Here is a 19,905-nt window from a genome sequence, read left to right on the forward strand (position 1 = left end):
CACATAAGGATTCAAAATTTAGGCAGATTAAATTCAAAAGACTCTAGAGCCGTAGACTCTTTTTGAACATACAGAAGAGACACTGGAACACCATTCACACAGAAAGTTCAATCTGCTATTTGCCTACAGCCATGCCCCCTTCTCCGCTTTCTCTTCTCAACTCTTTCTGATTCTGTATTCTCCGCTAAGGCTCACAATCCACATGCAACATGGTAACTGTTTGAAATTCAGCTTAGGGATTCTTTGCTCACAACAATACATGATATATGCTCTTCTTTCAACTCAACTAAATATATGAAGTATTTATATACTGCCATTTATTTACAAAGCATGTAACTAGGTCAGGGCAAATGGGCCAAGGTAGCAGACAACAGTTTAGATAAGGTAGGATGTGGTGATTATTAATGAAGAGATGACAGGAAGGACTGCATATATCCCATGGGAGAAAGCTGAAGAAAAAAGAGTGATTGGCAGAGGAAGAGATGAAGAGCAGTAAGGTGAGAAGACTGGAAGAGTAGTGAAAGCAAAAAAGGAAGAAGGTGGAAAGGACAGCAGAAATACCTGTGGAGGCAAAATTACATACTGCCTTTCAGGTGAGGAACAGATAAATAAATGAGATGCAGAGAGACAGGAAGCCAATGCAGGATCTGAAGAAGAATAAAGGGCAAATAATGTCTAAAATAGCATTTTGGACAGACTAAAACGTGGCAGTTGATGTGCAGAATACACAAACAGGAGACTGCAGTGATAAAGAAAAGTGACTAATGGTGGAACAAGGAGTAAAAGGGTAGATCTGAGTGATGTTAAAAGGGAAAAAATGACACAATCTCAAAAGACACTGAATTGGGAGCAGGAGTGGGAGGATTCAGAGAAGAGTAAAGATTAGACAAAAGCTGCAGGCCCAAGACACAAAATGATAGTAGAATTGAGAAGAGGAGGAGAAGAAACATGTTAGGAACAAACGGAAGGAATTTGAAATGGCAGCTGGACATCCAGCAAATGTGAGAGTTATTTGCAGGCACATGAGGGACTGGAGGGCCTCTAGACCCAGCGAAAGACCGAAAGGCTACTCAAGATGTAAGAATGCATAGAAAGGGCTAAGTCAGGGGTACATCATCAGGGTTACCAAAATGGGTGGAATAAAGAACCATAAGGAACCATCAGGAGAAGAGGAGGGAAGGGCGAGGAGTCATTAAAGGAAACAATGAAGAACACATCAGCAAAGTGAGAAGCAGGAGAAGCAGAGGCATGGGAACCAGACCAAAAAAAACCAAAAAAAGGGTGACCAGCTACACTGAAGATAATAGGATAATAGCCAGACTAAAAAGAATAAGGACAGATAAATGGTTCTTTCATATATTCAGGGAGTGAATATATAGATAGACAGACAGATGATGTACTAAAAACCTTGATTAAAAGAATGTTAATGCAGTAAAATAAGGCCAAGGACTACACGTTAAACAATGAGGAAAAACAAAGTATGGAAGATCTGCTCGTTAAATGAGCACTGTCCATCCTGTTCCCTGAAAGAGCGTCCTGTGGGAAAAAATAGTATGTGATCATGTGAAAACTATATTAATAACACATAAGAGGTCCAAATTAAACTGAACAGGCAACCTAAATTCTGGCATTTTCTAACTTTTGAATGCTTGACTTTGCAATCTTAATGTTCCTTTAACATACTTTGGATGTAATACACATATATTTTTTGACTTATTTTCGACAGTCCAAAGTAGGGATAACAGACAATATATTTAACATAGTACAGAGAAAAGCTGTTTTTCCCTAAACCAGGAGAAACCTATGGCCCTCGGGCTGGGTAGGCCTGCGGTTTGCCTAGATCTGGCCTGCTAGGCTCAGAGCTCCCCCTCCCCCAGCATCAGGGAGTCCACGCTGGTGCTCCAGTACCACGGTGCCCCCTGTATTACTGCTGGAGCACCTGTGCTGGCTCCCCACTAGGGGATGGGGGAGAGCACCAAGCTTCACGGGCCAGAGTCAGGCAAGCCAGGGCCAAATTCTGCCCATGGGCTCTGCCTGGCGGCGGGAGGGAAGAAGGAGTGGATCTGGGTGCTGCCACTCCTCCTCTCCCCAGCTGGAGAAAACAGCAGCGAAGGAGAGTGCTTGCCTGGAGGCTTTTCCCTGCTGCTTCAATGGGCCATAATCATGGCCAACAGGAATAGTGGGAGATGGTCTGTGGGAATGGCAGGCAGCACAGAGCCAAGTGTGTCCCCAGGGAGCTGCAGAGGTAAGTACCCCGTCATTGCCCAGAACCCATACCTCTACCACACTCCTGCAACCACCCCTGCTGCCCAAACCCTCACCCTACTCCTACACCCTACCTCCCGTCCAGCCCTCCTGCACCCTCCCTCCTGCCCAGACCATACACCCCAAGCCTGCCTCCCGACAGCCCCTCCCACACACTGAATCCCTGATTTTGGCCCTATCCTAGAGCCTGGGGGCTGCACAAAATGTACTAGCCCAGGCCCTGTTAGGCTCTGGGGCATGAGGGGAATGTGGGGAGTGAGGGTGGCTACATCAATGAGGGAGTTTGGGGCCTTGTGTGTGTCTCCCAACTGATTTTTCTATAGGGCAGCAGCCCCTGAACAAAAAACAAACAAACAACCCCCCCCCACACCTTTTCCCACCCCTGCTCTAAATTAATGGCAGTAATTTAAATAAATGTACATATTTTCAACCAAGAAAATGTTATTGTGATAAGGATGATCACCAAGCACAATGTGCTTTTTTATTGTCAAATTACCTAGTCCTGTCAAAAGAGCAGAGATCCCCAGTCCTGTAACTGATAACTCATGGCCCAACTTTTGTGCCAAGTCTTGCTGACTTCATTGACTGAAGTGTGGAGCCTGAGCCAGCTCCTGCAGAAGTCTAATAAACAGAAGTGCTGGAACTAGAGGTACTGCCACACCCCGGGTTGAAGTGATTTCCATGAAATATGGGGTTTGCGGTTTGGTTCAATAGTTCTCAGCACCCTCACTATACAAATTGTTCCAGTGCGCCTGCTCCTTTTGAACTTGAGAGCTGAATTAGACCATGAGTTCTTACTATCAGAAGCATTCACATTCTGGTCAGTGGGCATACTTCCCAGTGGCGCTGAACTAGGGTTGGCAGCGTTTGCAGGACTGAGCCTGTATTTGCTGTGAATAAAAGCCCCTAACACCATGTGTGAGACCCTGGGCCTGCTGAAGCAAAAAACTCCCACTGACTTCAACAAGGACAGGATTTCACCTCATATCTCCCAACCAACTCATGCAGTGGTGATATTTTAGCATGGCGAACGCCATCGTCATCGGATTGTTTCATGTAACAGTTTACTTCTGGAAAGTGTTCTGGTTTATACCCTCATTTGCGCAGCTTAATAAACAGCCCAAGTGGAGTGGTGAGACTGCTTTCTTGACCAGCATTCAACCTATGGGTCTTTTAGAAGCTTTGCAACTGTTTTTCTAATTATAATAATGCTTCAGCTGCCGCACTGGCTTACCTCTGGTATGCAGTCATCATGGGTTACCACTCTCACAATGTCATCCAGTGGCAGGAGTGAATTGCACTTGATCTCCGTGTATACGTTCTTCCCTTCCGTGCATGCTGCTAGCAGTTCCACAAGCGTGACGTGGTAGGCTAAGGGTCCACTCTCATCTGCTCGGTCTCGCTCAGAGCACATCATTTGCAGGAGAACTGGAAATGATGCTCTATCATTGTAAAATATCAACACATCTTCACCTCCATTTACCAGCTGCAATGAGAGTATGAAAATCTGCCCAACTGTTCAAGTAGCCCACATTGCATTCACTTTCTAACGATTTCACTCTGTCTTGCAATGTGCAAAATTGCTCTCTGACTATATACACAACACTAGGAAAAATAGAAACCAGCTAATGGAGCGTACATTATGTGAGTTACACACATGCAAATCTGGAATAAATCTATTGAAGTCACTTGATGAAAAGTGAAATTCAACAGAGTTACTCCAGATTTCAGTCTATGCCTGTATTTATCTATGTGTGTATACCACTTCTGGCACAGAGTTCCTAAGCATCACTTAAACATTAATTAATTTCATTTCTACACAGATGTGTGGTTAGAAATTGATCCATATCAAATCCCACAAGAGGTAAACAACTTTGAAATTCTTCATGAGAATGTTTTTCCATATTTCAACCAAGTCTAGTATCTGGCCTCTAATACAAGTCATTCACAGATGTTTTATGTGCTGCCCCATTTAATAGCCAGCCACAACCTGGCTCAGAGTCACTTGCTAAAATGTGCCTTAAATGCAGCATCTCCCCTATACTGTATACGGAATGATCAGTTGCTGAAGAATGAGAGCAATTTATTGCACGCATGAAACAAGATGTTGGATAAGGCAATGGAATACACAGCTATTTGTGTAGTGACCTTGAGGGAACTTTTAATGTGAAGAAAAGAACACCACACACAAAAGAAAGGGTGCTGCATCAGCAACTGTAATACAAGTGGAACAAAATGAACATCATAAAGGTAATGGAAGCAGAAAGTATCTTCTTTTCCAAGTTACCCCCTCCTATTTCCCCTCCACTTTAAAGGTGACCTGCAAGGAGAAACAAACATTGATCCAAGCATAAAATTATATATTTGAATGTCTTTGCTAAAGCAACTCCAAGAAGCCTCCAGCATAAGAGCACAAAAAATTCCCACTGATAGTTTTGATGGAGAAAGGACTGCAGCATTTTGTCCAATATAAGTCACTACTAAGCAGTTAAGAAAACTAAGTAAATATGATCAAAGATGATCAGTTTTGGATTAGCTGTTGACAATCTGTAAGGCACACCATTCTGGAACACAAGGCACACCTGAAAGCTCTGTTGTTCCTCTGATTGGGTCAAAGGGCTCCAAGTAAGTCCTATTTTCTTTTGTAATAATGTTTGCGCTGACATGGCATTCTTTCATGCAAGAACATTCAAGTGCTTCCCTAACAGTAATCTCTCAGGAGTCTTTGAGCTGGATAAATGTCATTACATACATTTTACAGAGGGGCAACTAAAGCATAGGAAGCTAAGTCATTTGCCTCAAATCACAATGGCTATCTTTCTACCCCTCTCCAAATAGTTTCTTTCTTACTAATTCCTGAAGGACTTAAGATCCAAATGTCACACCTAAGTGCTTTTCACCATGCAATCAGTCTGAACATACTGTACGACAATTTATCTCTTCACTAACAAAATGCATTTCAATTGAAAAAAAAAAAAAAGAAAGAACCCCCTTGTATGATAAGAACCTCAAAATCTACATTCTATTGAGTGCAGGAAGGAAGGGAACCTAAAAGCACTAATGCATAAGAATTGTTTCAATTACATAAATCTAAGGCTTCCAATTGATTTTTACATGCTAAAATTCTTCAGTCAAATTGAAAAAGCTGAAAAGGAATTCATTAAAGGTTATCCATGGCAGAATTTGGCCTGGTAAATTTCACTGCGTAGACTATTTATCTTTGGGCCAAATCCTTATGCCATTGAAATTAGTGGGAAACAATTTTGCTTCTCTGGAAAGCACAATTTGGTGCACCTGGAATAGGTTTTTTTAAGGCCCTGGGCCAAAGCAAGCAGGGGCCCCCTCCCTACTCTTCTTCCTGCACTCTCTGTCCAGCACTCTAGTCAGGCAACAGGGCCGGGAACCTTCTTAATTAGAAGGTTTTCTTATTTCTGTAAAGAGAATTTTCTGCACATCTCAACTGTGCTTAAATCATGACTATTGCTCATCTGTGTTTTCTCCCTCAAGATTCTTTTCGCAAAAAGAAAAAAAAATGGCAAAGGAATGAAAATAATCCTTGGGCCCTGATCTTACCAACACATAAGATCAGATTTCATTTTACTCACATGCATAGACACATTCAAATTAATAGGACCATTCACATAATTACATTTACATGCATGAATAAGTGTGTGCAGCACTGGGCAGACATACAGGGACAAGTCCCTGTGTGCACCAAATTGTACTTTTTAGAGAAGCCAAATTGTTGTTTTGCCACTAACTTCAATGGTATAAGGATTTTGGCCCCAAGAGAGCTAGTCTATGCAGTGAAATTTACCAGGCTAAATTCTGAACTCTATTACTCTGGATAACTCCACAGTAACTCCACTGACTTCAGCAGAGCGGCTCCAGAATTACACCAATGGAATTGAGATCAGAAGCTGGCCTTTCGGACTATAATGCAGTTTAATCCAAACTGTGATACCGTTGTTTTGTGGATCTTTGTAAGCAGAAACATATTTTGTTATAATACAGTGTCACAAAATGGTACATTTGGATGGATGGAGGGGATACAGCACAGGAGAACAAAAGTCCGAGTATGGAATTCAACCATTTCTCTGTTGCAAGTCCCAGAATTAGAATTCTGCATACCATCAACACAGTTTTTTCATTTTACTGCTAGTACTTATACAGATGGCCTTCCTAAATTAGTTTTAACTCAAAAATATGTATGCTAAAATATTCATTATTCGTAGCAACATTTACAATTTTAAAACTATAATGCCAGCATGTTTCATTGGCATTATCAGCAGAGTAAAGGCACCTCAGAATATTAGTGTGTGTGTTAAGCAGATATAATACGAATAGTTAACGCACCTCTGTCATTACCATATCCTGGCATTTCTTCACATATTTGCCATCTGCTTTTACAATTGTCTGCAGAAAACGCAGGTACTCCACGTGTCGGCCATGTGTCTCTATACAGTGTACGAAGTGCTGCACTGCTCTCTCGCTGATTTCATTGCACAGATGGTAATTGTTCATAAAGATGTGCCGCATGGTTTCAGCTTCAAGCAGCTAAACAGATTTGAATCAGAAACAACCCCATAAGAATGGCAGAGCTAATTTATATGATGTCCAGAGAATGGATCCTAGAAGAGGGGATTGGAAGTCTCCAAGTCAGGGTACAGGCAGACTCAAAAGGCATCATGGCAGAATCCCCAATACATGCCAGTTCAATGGGTAAATAGAAACTTTAGGGGCCACTTTGCATGTACACGGATGTTCCTTTTCCAAAATGTGAAAAGGCCTAAAGTTGTCACAAACTAACTCATGCCCACTTTAAGGACATATACTCTGCAAAAGCACTATAAAGGGACTTTAGCATAACTGAGAATCAAGGTCTTTGTCTCCAGAACTCTCAAGCCAGCACCTTTCACCAGCATGAAATCCATACAAAACATTTAAAAATAATAACATTGCCCATTATTATTATTATTATTATTATTATTAATTCTAGAGGGATGCGCTGACATCATTATGGTCTGTGAAGATTCTGTGCCTCTAATATGGTTACTAGTATTTCTAACAAAAGTGGGTTTTGTTCATCAGGTTTCGCAATCAGCAAATTGAAAAGATTCCAGCTCTGCTGGACAATGCAGGGCTCACTAATAACAAAAAAGCAATTCCAAAATTTGGGGGATAGATAGAAAGAGGAGACTAAAACAGGCAGAAGGTTAATTAATACTAGAGTTTCCACATCGCAGCACAACCAAATGATCAAGTTTCAGGTTGGCTGAAGAAAGAGGACACACCAATAGTATTCACCAGGTAAATAAATAAATATAAAAGTTTGAATTATCATAACACTCAGGGGCACCAGTTATGGACCATGATGCTATTATTCCTGGCACTTTACAAACAAAATTTTAAAAAGACAGTCCCTGCCCCAAGTGAGTATAAAACACAAGATTGATACACACAGGGGAGCATAAGAAAACAATGAGGCCATACTGGTCACAATGACAGGCTGTAGCTTGTGCACACTCGCAGTATAACCCTGTCAAGTCTTTTGTAGGCAACTTAGCAAAGGATTGTTTTGAGATGGGGGAGGAGTGTGTTTGGAAGGTGGAGAATGAGGTGGATGTTTACGGCAAGTACAAAGGTGCTTGTTTGAAAATTTAACAAGTTGGGCAGTGGAGGGTGACACTATATACTGATAAGAAGTGAACATCGACAGCATGATATTGAACAAGAGACAATAGATTGGGTGGGGATTGATTATAAAGAGACTTGCAAATGAAGACCAATAGCTTATGTATGATGCAACAGAGAAGGGAGAGAAAATGGAGAGATGTAAAAACAGGGGTGACATGGTCAAAGTGATCTTGGTGGCAGCGTTCTGAATGTATAGGAGTAAAACACTTACACCAGGAGTTAAAAACAAATTGAGGTTTTTGTGGAGGAGAACTTGATTCTGAGGATTTCCTCGACAGAAATTCTGAAGGAAAGTGTGGGCTAGATTCATAACTTCATTCATCTTTTCGTCGGTCTACAGATGAAAGCACCAAAAAAGGAAAAATAAAACATATTTGCTAAATCTCCACTGCATAATCTGATTAGTTACACAGTCATGTACCAATTCTCCTCCAATAGAAGGCCACTCTCCCCCTAGCAAGAAAACTTGGAACCACTTTTTCCCAGAGCTCATCAATGACTCCTTCTTCAGTGAATCACTAGTGTGTGGCCTGAAGGGCTGCATTACTGTTTTGCCAAAGCTGTTTGTGACGTGGTTTTATTTTGGCTCTACCACTAAATAACGTAATAGTGTACATCAAAGGTAATAAAGCTATGGACAAGATTTTCTGATAGGAGGGCCTAAATTTAGAGTCCTAATTCCATACTTAGGCTCCTCTGAAGTGGCCTGGCTTTCAAAAGTGACGTGCATCCCGCAGCTCCCACTGACTTTTGAAAATCAGACCAATTAGGTGTTTAAATGTCAATTTAGATGACTAGCTTTAGGCACCTATTTTTTGAATTCTTAGAATAACTGATTAACAAGCATGTGGTGAGCCATTATATGAACAAATGTTACAGCTAACTATCTTACCGAAGAGAACGGAACCCAGTGTCTAAGTCTGAACAGGCAGAGCATCATATTCAGGATAACATAAATGAACATCACAAATGGATTCATGATTTTTTTTTTAGTGTGTATTCAGATGGATGCACCTAATTTTCAAACAAGGACTCCTGTAAAGAACATGCAGATTCCTCATGTTGGTGGTTAGATCACTGTATGGGGGCCAAACCACATTCTCCTTTCTGAGCCAAAACTCTGGAGTTTCACAAGAGGAGAGACTTCATAAGGATTAAAGGGTTTGGTCCTGAGACATCAATGCCTATTTTATGTATGTACAGTGCCACTCTAAGCATCCAAATCTGGGCATCCTGTTGTGGGCTTCCATTTTATCAATACCAGACTCTACTGTCCCAAAGTGACTGCAGTAGTACAGGTTCTTGTATTGAAAGTATGAGAAGACACTTTTATTTTGAGTAGCTGAAGTAATGCATATTCATGTTTTCACAATTGTATCCTCAGTATTTCAGTACCCATGCTTAAAAATCCAGCTCAGCTTCATTATTCTCAAAGTAGAAAACTAGGATATCCTGATTTGGGTCTGCTCCAAAGCCTGAAGTCAGTGAGAATCTTTCTCCAGTGATTTCAAAAGGCTTTGGATCAGGTATTTTTAGGACTGTCCAATTAGTGACTTCATGTCCTTTAGAATAAGTAATTAGGAGTCTAACCTTTTCATAAGGTATCTGCAGAAGATCCAGTACCACTGAGTGAGCTCCCATATTTTTCAGCAATCGCTGCTGCTGATTCCGACATTTTTTATTTTGAACGCAGAGTTTGCTGAGTCTGATCAAAATCTGGATTTAAAAAAAGCACAAATGCCCCCCAAAAAAATTCAAATGTAAATCATGTGCCATCACAACAAATATGAATCCACAACACCAATTTGTAAATCTACCTCATTTACAGGTATACAAACCTCCTTAACAATGTTGTAATTATTGCTCTTATTGCTGTCAATCTGAGGGTTTTTGGTCCCATCCTGTACTGGGCTTAAAATATTCGGTTCCTATAATTTAAACACACAAATATTTTTAGCAGAATCTACTGAATATCAGCTAACTATCTTTAACAATAGCAAATAAAGATGAGGCACAACAATAGTAGATAAGAGGAGAAATGATGGTCCAAAGGGTAGGGTGCAAGCCAGGTTTAATGCCTTCATCTGTTATACACTTCTTGAGTGATCTTTGGACAATTTACTTTGTCTCATTTCCTCATGATAATAGCACTTCCATACCCCATAGGGGTGTTATGAGGCTAAAAGGTTCTAAGTTGCTTTAACGAGCTAGTAATGGAGGCCATATGAATACCTTAGACAGACCGACTTGGACAAAATACTGTCTCCAAATACAGCTGGAAAGATTACACAATGAAGTTAAGTAAATGTAACACAGCAGATCTGGAGAATAAGATGAAAACAACCTTCATAATTAAGATAAATAATTTTTTTCTTTCAAAAGCATGAAGAACAAAGTGCACGGAGGTTGATAATCTGGCACTGGTCTGCCACCAGGAGGCCTCAGAATGTTCCCCCATCAGAGGTAACCCTTCGACACTTAAAACCACAAAATGTGGACCTCCTGTTGAGCACCAAGGTTTACGTGGGATAATATGCCTAATAAGCCTAAATTTGGAACACTGTCTCCTTGAAAGCCCCAGCTGTGTGTGATTAGAAGGGGAAGCCAACATTTATGGTTTATATTAAGGATGCTAAGAAGCAGGTAACTGACTGATCACATAGTTGATACAATTTGTATCGACTACACAATTAATCGATAATGAGAGGTGGAGTCCAGGAGCTACTCCCGCTGCACTCTGCAGTTTAAATGTAATAGAAGCTGGGCAAGCAGGCAGCCTGGCTCCTACTACATTTACGCTGAAAGCCGCAGAAGGGGTAGGTCCTGGTTTGTACCGAGTCCCAGACCTCTGCACCTGCCTTTTAAATATAGTTAAGAGCTGCCTGCATCTATGCCACCTCACCCGCCCAAATGTGGAGATGGCGTTGAGGGGGAGTGGCTTTTAAGCCACCTCCCCCCCACACCAGCTCCTGCTCCCCTGCCCTTTCTGCCTGTGATACAGAAGCAGCGGGGGAGGAGGGGAGCGAGTAGTCGAGTAATGACTTGACTAGTTGCTTACATCCCTACTTTATATTCATGAAGCAGTTGACATTAGCCACCAGAGGCTCTCTCCACCCACATTCCTATAAAGCGAGAGGTCCCTGAAGTAAATATTCCTGCTGGGTGAACTGGCAGTGATGCTCTGCCCAACCTGTCCTGTTCAGTCTTTCTACTCTCACAGCATAGGGGTTTTGAACGATTGGGCCATGATGTTGAGGGCACTGAATATGGAAGAAACAGGTTGTGGAGGTATCGTAACTCCTCCTCAGGATCACTATTAAGACAGAAACTACTGTAATCATATTGAAGAGAATGAAATACAGGCAGTCCCCGGGTTACGTACAAGATAGGGACTGTAGGTTTCTTCTTAAGTTGAATTTGTATGTAAGTCGGAACTGGTACATATTGTAGGGGAAACTCTAGCCAAACATTTCTCCAGAGCTCAGTTTTATTCTCCCACACCTCTCTTCCCTCAGTCCTTTATTCTCAAGCTGAGGTGTCTGCTGAGAAAAGCCGCTCCGCGTCTCCCTGGTGTGTTGGGGGGGCGCTAGCTTCACGTCTCCCTGGTCTGCTGGGGGGAAGCAGCTAGTGTGGGGTTGCCTCACCCCGTTTGTAAGTAGGGATCCGATGTAAGTCGGATCCATGTAACCCGGGGACTGCCTGTAGATGGGATTCTAAGTTTCCCTTTGTCCTCAAACTCTCTAATGATTTAATGAAGGAGTTATATTTAAGCCCCACCATACACAAACACATTTAAATTTTAAATCTCTTAATAAATTCTCTTTACCTGGATTCTACAATAGGGAGTTCAATAAATTCAATCTGGTCTTACTTTACAGAGGGGCAGGAAGCTGTTGCAAGTGACATTTTATCACAAAGTTGGCACTGTTATTTGGCATGTTTGTGTTGATCGCTGCAATAGAAGTTTACTACTTGTTTTGAGCCTGTTAGCATGCACGTTGCTTCTTGCTGACTATTTGGACTAATGTTGTGGAAGATATTTCAGGTTCCTTTCTATAATTCAACCACTCTCCTTTGCCCAGGAACTTGTTGGTTAATCAAGATTAATTTTCCTGTTGCATTTATCAGCATTCTTCTTCAGTCAAAGTAGTTTTATAATTCATGAGAACTGCACCTCTTATCTGGAAGTGCCAATCAGCATTAAATTAAATCCATCCTTTCTCTTAAAATAAAAAACTGTTTATTGAAGCTGTAAGAGTATTCCAGGGATTCAATTATCAAGAGATAATCACATCACGGGGGCATTAGAAGCATTTGGTTGCATATCTTGCCTCATTATGCCTTGGATAGAATCTCCCTGTGGTGCCACAGATTCGTAAGAGTCCAACATCAGAAGGGGCCATTGGGATCATCAACTAGTCTGACCTCTAACACGGGCCATAGAATTTCCCAAAAATAATTTCTAGAGCAGATCTTGATTTTTAATTTGTCAGTGATGGTGAATCAACCACAATCTTTGGTCAATTGTTTCAATCATTAATTACTCTTACTGTTAAAAATTTACTTCTTATTTCCAGTCTGAAATGGCCAAGCTTCAACTTCCACCAACTGGATGGTGTAATACCTTTCTCTGCTACACTGAAAAGCCCATTATTAAATATACTTCAAGACTAATCAAAGTCACTTCTTAACTTAACAAAGTGAAAGTTAATTTAAGTTCTTTGAGTCTTTCACTATATGACAGATTCCTAATCATTCCCATGGCTCTTCTCTGAATTTATCAATATCTTTCTTGAATTATGCACACCAGAATGTTCCATTTGTGGTCACACTAATGCCAAACTGAGGTAATATGAATTTCCTGCTCAAGATTTCCCTCATTATACATTTGAGGATCACATTAGCCCTTTTGGCGACAGCGTCACAGTAGGAGCTCAAGTTCATCTGATTGTACAGCCTTCATTCTTTGTCCCTAAATGTACACCTTTACATTTGGCCATATTAAAAAACATGCTGTTTGCTTGCACTCAGCTTACTAAATGATTCTTTGCCACTAGGCCATTATTCGGTCTTATTTGAAAGACCAAAGGATCTCATGAAAAAAAATTAACATTCTTGGCCCAAAAAACCATAACATTCTGGTGTGGTTTTTCAGCCCCATTTGCCGCTGTTACTTTCCCACTCAGTAAACATACAAAAGGCCATTTTCTTCCCTACACAGGCTAATTCTAAGTAAGGGATAGGGAATTCCACAAGTCTGAATTCATGGGGCAAGGGATTCAACTCCTCCCAGTTAAAAAAGAAAAGAGGTTCTCCTTGAGATCACCAACAGCTCCATGCTTCCTCAGGTGATTCCTAATTCTTCCCTGCTGCCAAAGGTGCTGTGGGTGGCCATTAGCCCCATGCTGAGGAATGCTCTATAGTGGAAGGGGAGACACATCACAGAGAATGGTTCTACTTCCAGCCCTGCCCCCTCTCTCGTTTCAAACCAGGACCCTCACCGGGGGCCTTCCATGGACAAGGTGGTAACAGTGCTACTGAGGCCACATTCCTTTCTTCTCTATCCCAACTCTCACCATTTTATTAGGAGTCTCACAATATTTGCTATTTTTCTGGACTCCCCAGCTCCTGAAGTCATGTGATTACGTAAAAAATGAAAGCAAGTTTCTAGCTCTGAGATCTCTATGGAGAAAAGCTTGAAAAACATGACCTTGGGGCTCCCTCAAGTTTCAGAAACAAGATGGCAAATAAAAGGAAACCTTCATGTATTTATTTTTCAACCTCACGATTATTAAGCAAATCATTTTGGAGGTTTAATTTTTTTTTTTAAAGTCTGCAGTTGGCTACTGATCCAATGCCTGCAGTAGCACAGGGAAAGTCTACCCTTCCATTCCTATTCAAAACTGCAATAACAGAGGGATGTCACAAACATGTATATGTGGCCCTCTTGCTGGACCAAACCAAAGAAAACTCTCTCTGAGATAATCTAGCTCCTATTAAACTTAGCAGAGAAGAACACTGATAACTCCTAGACAAGCACCATGGTTTTTCTCTTTTTCCCCTCTTTAATATGAAAGCTTGCCCAGCATTTTGGATGTCACCTCCTTGCTAGCAGCAGCATTTTGAATTTCTAGTTTCATAATAATATAGAATCCAGGCACTTGTTTAATAAACTATATTGTAACACTGAAACAACACAAGTGGCCTAGGACTTTAAAAGACACACCTCGATTGGTTCTTCACCCCCTTTCGCCTGACTGTCACCTAGCTCCCCACTCTCGTAGCTGTTGCTCTTTTCAACCCACAGTTCAGATTTTTCTACAGTCAGTCGGAGCTGGTCAAGATCAGCTTTGATTTGCTTGTAGTTGTCCACATCCTGATTAGACACCAGTAACTGGACCTGAAAATACAGTAATCCACAGTTATATTACAGTGCAGCAGCAGAGCGAGCTGCAGCCTCTGCAGTCAAGTTTGCTTATACTGGTTTCCATTTTAATGCCTTGGTTTCACTGCCTTGCGACCTTATGAAATTATATTTTGAACTGAAAATTTCCCTCCGTTGTCTCTTTAGCCCAGTTCAGCAAAGCCCTCAATTACAAACTGAACTTATTGCCATAAAGACTGTTTTGCCCAAAGCAAAATGGTTACAATGTTTAAAACATTCTGCCTCCTTTATCTTCACGCTACAAAAATGTTTGCAATGTAAACAACTGTCTATAAGCCCCTGAAATCTATGGCAGAGCTAATGATGACATCAGAATGATGGATCTTTTGCTTTTAAAAGAAAATAGCAAAAAGTCATTTATTCCATGTAAACAATACTTCCTGAAAAGAAAGCTGACATTATAAGAAATCAAGCGATCCAGATATGAACTGAGGAGATAATTTCAATATTTTCCAAATACTGAAATTTCAATTATAATTTACATCAACATTTTGACTAAAAATGAAGGAAAAAAAATATATGTGACCTAATTTTCATTATCAGTGATAGAAAAACACACCTAAGTCTCTCTTTCAGCACTGATGCCTGACAAGTCTCATATCATTTATCCCCAGTTATGATAGCTTGCATTTTTCCAAGATGAATCTGTTTTTTCATTTCCTGTCCATATATCTAATCTTTCTTTCTCCTCATAATGCCTCCAAATTTAGTATGATCTTTAAAGTTCCTTATCATGCTGTTTGTGCCTTCTCCTACACTATTAATGAAGAGATTAAACAAAATTTGACCTAACAATGATCCCTGTATAATCCAGTAACCACTATTAAGAAATCAAATGCCACATCAAGTTAACATTATCACATGGCAGATAAGAACACTGATAATATAATTTTTTTTGCGCTTTAAACTATATTATCAATGTTTCAGCTGTTTGCAAATATCCAATATTTTATGATATAAAACTCTGAAATTCTTCTATGCTGCTTGCTTAACAGCATACAGCCTTGTTGCCTACTGAATTGATGTGTGCTACTCATCCCCACATTCATATTCCATTTTCTCTACAGCCTTTGTTTATTTGCCAATTAGTCTTTTCCTTTCTTTACAAAAAACATATTAGGTACGCAACTCTCATTTAACTGGGAATAGCAGCTATTTATGCATCTAATCAGCATGGTCCCACTTTAATATCCTGGTGGGAGGCCATTATGCAACTCTGCAGAAGTATTACAACAAAGGCTTGCCAGCTACTTGTCATTTGTCTGGTTTTAAGACAAGAAAAACCTCCACCTTTTACATAACGAAGCCATGACACGATGGCAAACTCCTGAAATAAGCATCCAATGATCTCAAAAAGTAATTTATATGTCACCATAACCAAGAGTCCTCTATTATCTAACCCCATTATATCAGGTTTCTTAAGCCTAATCTATTAGCATGTAAAATATTTATTCAGCAATGGGGTTATTATCTAGTAGGCAGAACAGCAGCTGGCTAGCTCTATTATTCACTTTCTGTTATTTGTGTCCTTGGGCAAGTCACTCGAGCCTAAATGTTCAACAGCAGCTCCCATTCCAGGTTTCTCAGTTTTGGGGTGTCCAGTTTGAGACAGCTTGAGCTTGGCATGAAGCAAGGGGGCTGAATTTACCCCTTCAATTTATAAGGAAGGGACATTCTAATACCGTGACAAGCAATTTAAGTGAGATTGGTAGGCTTTGGAAAGACTCTTTTTTTTAGTAGATTTCATGAAACACCCCTGGTACCCGTACCTGTTTAAATGCTTGCAAAACTTCTGCTCTTTGGCTGAAGTGCTTAAATAGCAGCTGGAGGGCTCCTGACAGCAAAGGAGGGTAGTCATGCATGATCAGGTGAATGAGGACTCGTAGAAATGTTCTGCCCCCCTCGTCATCAAGCTGAACTGGATTTTTCTCTTTTCTGCAAAAACCCAAGTCAGTTAAAAACCTGTGGCGTGAATAAATAAATAAATCTCACACATCTTTGATGGCGTTCTTTAAAAAAAAAAAAAAAAAAAAGAGAGACAAACAAACAGGACAAAATGTGAGGTGTAAATTAAAAAACACTCCCCATTTTAGTTTATTTTATAGAAACTTCAATGTCTGGGTTATTTTCTTTGTGGAAATCTGATGTTTATAACTGAATGGCCATACTGACTGAAAAGTAAATACAGGCAGTCCCCGAGTTACGCGGATCCGACTTAAGTCGGATCCGCAGTTACGAACAGGGCTTTTCTCGCCCCGGAGGACTGGAGCGGCGGGACGCCCAGATGTGCTGCAGTCCCACCGCCCCCGTCCTCTGGGGTGAGAAAAGCTGCTCCACGTCTCCCTGGTCTGCTGGGGGGGAGCCTGGGCTGTCCCGCTGCGGGCGTGCTCCGCGGCTTTGCTCCCCGTCTCTCTGATCAGCAGACCAGGGAGACGGAGCAAAGCCGTGGAGGACGCAGGCGGTCCCGCCACCCGCGTCTCCCTGGTCTGCTGGGAGGGGTGGTGCAGCTAGTGCCCCCCCTCCCGCCCCCAGCAGACCAGGCTTTTCTTGCCTACGCCTGGGGTAGAGCAGCTGGGGCGCTGCCGGGTTGGTCCCGCAGCACCGCTCCTCGGTGCTACTGTACCAACCCGGCAGCACCCCAGCTGCTCTGCCCCAGGCGTCCTGATTCAGCCGCTGCTGCTCAGTTTCAGCAGTGGCTGAATCAGGACGCCTGGGGCAGAGCAGCTGGGGTGCTGCTGGGTTGCTCCAGTAGCACCGAGGAGCGGCGCTACTGGAGCAACCCAGCAGCACTCCAGCTGCTCTGCCCCATGCGTCCCCAAGTCAGCCGCTGCTGAAACTGACCAGGGGCTGACTACAGGAAGCCCGAGGCAGAGTTGCTCTGCCCCAGGCTTCCTGGAATCAGCCGCTGATCAGTTTAAGCAGCAGCTGACTTGAGGACGCCTGGGTTTCTTAAGTTGAATCCGTATGTAAGTCAGAACTGGTGTCCAGATTCAGCCGCTGTTGAAACTGATCAGTTTCAGCAGCGGCTGACGCCAGTTCCAACTTACTTACAGATTCAACTTAAGAACAAACCTACAGTCCCTATCTTGTACGTAACCCGGGGACTGCCTGTACATACGAAATGCATCAAATGCTGTGATTAAACACTGTTTTGCAATACACTCATATCTTGGTGACCAATTCAACCCTGGTACAAGCCCACTCAAGTCAACAGAGTTGCACCAAAGATGAATCTGGCCCTTGATTCCTTCCCCTTTTAGCTGCTGCTAAAACTTCATTTAGGAAAAATGAACCAAAAAACCCAAACAATAAAAATTGCCCAAAGCACCATGGAATCATATTTATAATCTGGAAGGACAGAAAACAGATTCACACTTAGTATATCAAAGCAGAAATAGTGTTTCCAAGAAGCCATTCAAACTCAGTGTTCAATTCAAAGATGCGGGTGCGAAACGCCACAGCAGAGCTGTATGTTTTTCATTATGGGAGATGAGGGACAGAACTGGAAAAGTTCCTCTTGTTGACAAAGACTGAGAACATATAGGGGACATCCTCAGTGAGGAAACGTCAGAACAGTCATTTCAGATATTTTTCCTCCTTCTCCTGAGCTCTGGCTAAATATCTTTAGAGTGTAAGGGCTTGTCTACACAGAAAATGTTTCCAGTTATAAGTGCACCACTAGAGTTAAACCAATATAGGGTATGTCTACACGGCAACATGATTTTGAAATAACTAGCGTTATTTTGAAATAACTTAATCCAGGTCTACACAGCAGGCAGTTATTTCAAAAAACTGTCAAGCTGGAGGACTTCTTACTCCGAATCCTGTAACCCTCATTGTACGGAGTAAGGGAACTCAGAGGAAGAGTGCTCTATTGCGAAATAAGTGCTGTGTAGATGCTCCCAATTTTGAAATAAGCTATTTCGAAAGAAGATACGCAATTGACTTAGTTCAATTCGCATGGCTTATTTTGAGTTAAGCCCTGCTGCGTAGACACAGCCATAGACATACCAGCACAATTTTCCCTATGTCGACATTCTTATTCCAGAATAAGAGTGGGGGTTTTGGCTTAGCTTAAGCCACCTCCAAAGCGACAATTAAACCAGGAAAAGGCTCTTATACAGGCAGTCCCCGGGTTACGTACAAGATAGGGACTGTAGGTTTGTTCTTAAGTCGAATCTGTATGTAAGTCGGAACTGTTTCCAGATTCAGCCGCTGCTGAAACTGACCGCCAGTTCTGACTTACATACAGATTCAACTTAAGAACTCCAAGCGTCCCCAAGTCAGCTGCTGCTGAAACTGTTCAGCGGCTGATTCCAGGAAGCCTGGGGCAGAGCAACTCTGCCTCGGGCTTCCTGTAGTCAACGCTGGTCAGTTTCAGCAGCGGCTGACTTGGGGACGCCTGGGGCAGAGCAGCTGGGGTGCTGCTGGGTTGCTCCAGTAGCACCGCTCCTCGGCGCTACTGGACCAACCCAGCAGCACCCCAGCTGCTCTGCCCCAGGCGTCCTGATTCAGCCGCTGGTGAAACTGACCAGCAGCGGCTGAATCAGGACTCCTGGGGCTGAGCAGCTGGGATGCTGCCGGGTTGGTCCAGTAGTGCCCAGAGCGGCGCTGCAGGACCAACCGGCAGTGCCCCAGCTGCTCTGCCCCAGGGTCCACAAGCCTGGTCTGCTGGGGGGGGGGCACACTAGCTGCGCCCCCCCCCCCCCTCCCAGCAGACCAGAGACACCGGGAGCAAAGCCGCAGCGACAGCGGGGTGCCACGCCTCTGAGGCTTTGCTCTGGCAAAGCCTCAGAAGCGCGGGAACCCGCCGCTGCTGCGGCTTCGCTCCCGGTGTCTCTGGTCTGCTGGGGACTGTCTCCAGCAGACCAGGGGCACCGGGAGCAGCTTTTCTCGCCCCGGAGGTCAAGGTAGCGGATCGCTGCCTGTGAGCTCCGGGGCGAGAAAGCCCCGTTCGTAAGTGCGGATCCGACATAAGTCGGATCCGCGTAAGTCGGGGACTGCCTGTACTGGAATGAGAGTACCTGTATAGGGAGTTACACCAGTATAACTATACTGATCCAAATCCACATAGTAGTTTTCCTTTCCCATGTAGACAAACCATAACAGAGAGTTATGAACCAACCAAAAAATCTGAATCCAAACCCTCCTGAGCTTTGGGGATGGAGTGGAATCCCACAACTCACCAAACCAGATCCATAGACACTTGAATTTGAGGGCGTTTGGAACCCAGATATAAGCATCATGGTATCAAGTCATGTCTAACATCTGGCTACAGCAGAATCTACTACTTCCACCACCTCCTCTGTCTCAGATCATGCTTTGTGGCAAAAAATAAGTGGAAACAGTCAATTAGAAACAAAAATCTGATAGAAGTTGGGTGTTATTGGGCACATACCAGACAGAATTATAACCTTCATTGAGCATACCTGCCAGCAAACATTGTCTCAGCCCGAGCTGCAATCTCATCTATGTCAGGAACAATTGCTGCAAAAAAC

General features: G+C 42.6%; 1 protein-coding gene across 2 annotated transcripts in view; it reads right to left on the reverse strand.

Moving 5' to 3' along the window:
• The window catches only part of ITPR2 (inositol 1,4,5-trisphosphate receptor type 2), a 319,703-nt gene that overhangs the window by 164,940 nt on the left and 134,858 nt on the right, over window positions 1-19,905 (reverse strand). For both annotated transcript variants that reach the window (XM_075898795.1, XM_075898803.1), the window contains exons 24-31: window positions 19,837-19,894; window positions 16,177-16,342; window positions 14,189-14,362; window positions 9,801-9,890; window positions 9,553-9,678; window positions 8,174-8,296; window positions 6,622-6,822; window positions 3,500-3,751 (exon numbers count right to left, since the gene is read on the reverse strand). In XM_075898795.1, coding sequence (XP_075754910.1) covers window positions 3,500-3,751; window positions 6,622-6,822; window positions 8,174-8,296; window positions 9,553-9,678; window positions 9,801-9,890; window positions 14,189-14,362; window positions 16,177-16,342; window positions 19,837-19,894 — 1,190 coding nt within the window. The remainder of the gene's footprint in view (window positions 1-3,499; window positions 3,752-6,621; window positions 6,823-8,173; window positions 8,297-9,552; window positions 9,679-9,800; window positions 9,891-14,188; window positions 14,363-16,176; window positions 16,343-19,836; window positions 19,895-19,905) is intronic.

Source organism: Pelodiscus sinensis, chromosome 1 (genome assembly GCF_049634645.1).
Source record: "Pelodiscus sinensis isolate JC-2024 chromosome 1, ASM4963464v1, whole genome shotgun sequence".
NCBI lineage: Eukaryota > Metazoa > Chordata > Testudines > Trionychidae > Pelodiscus > Pelodiscus sinensis.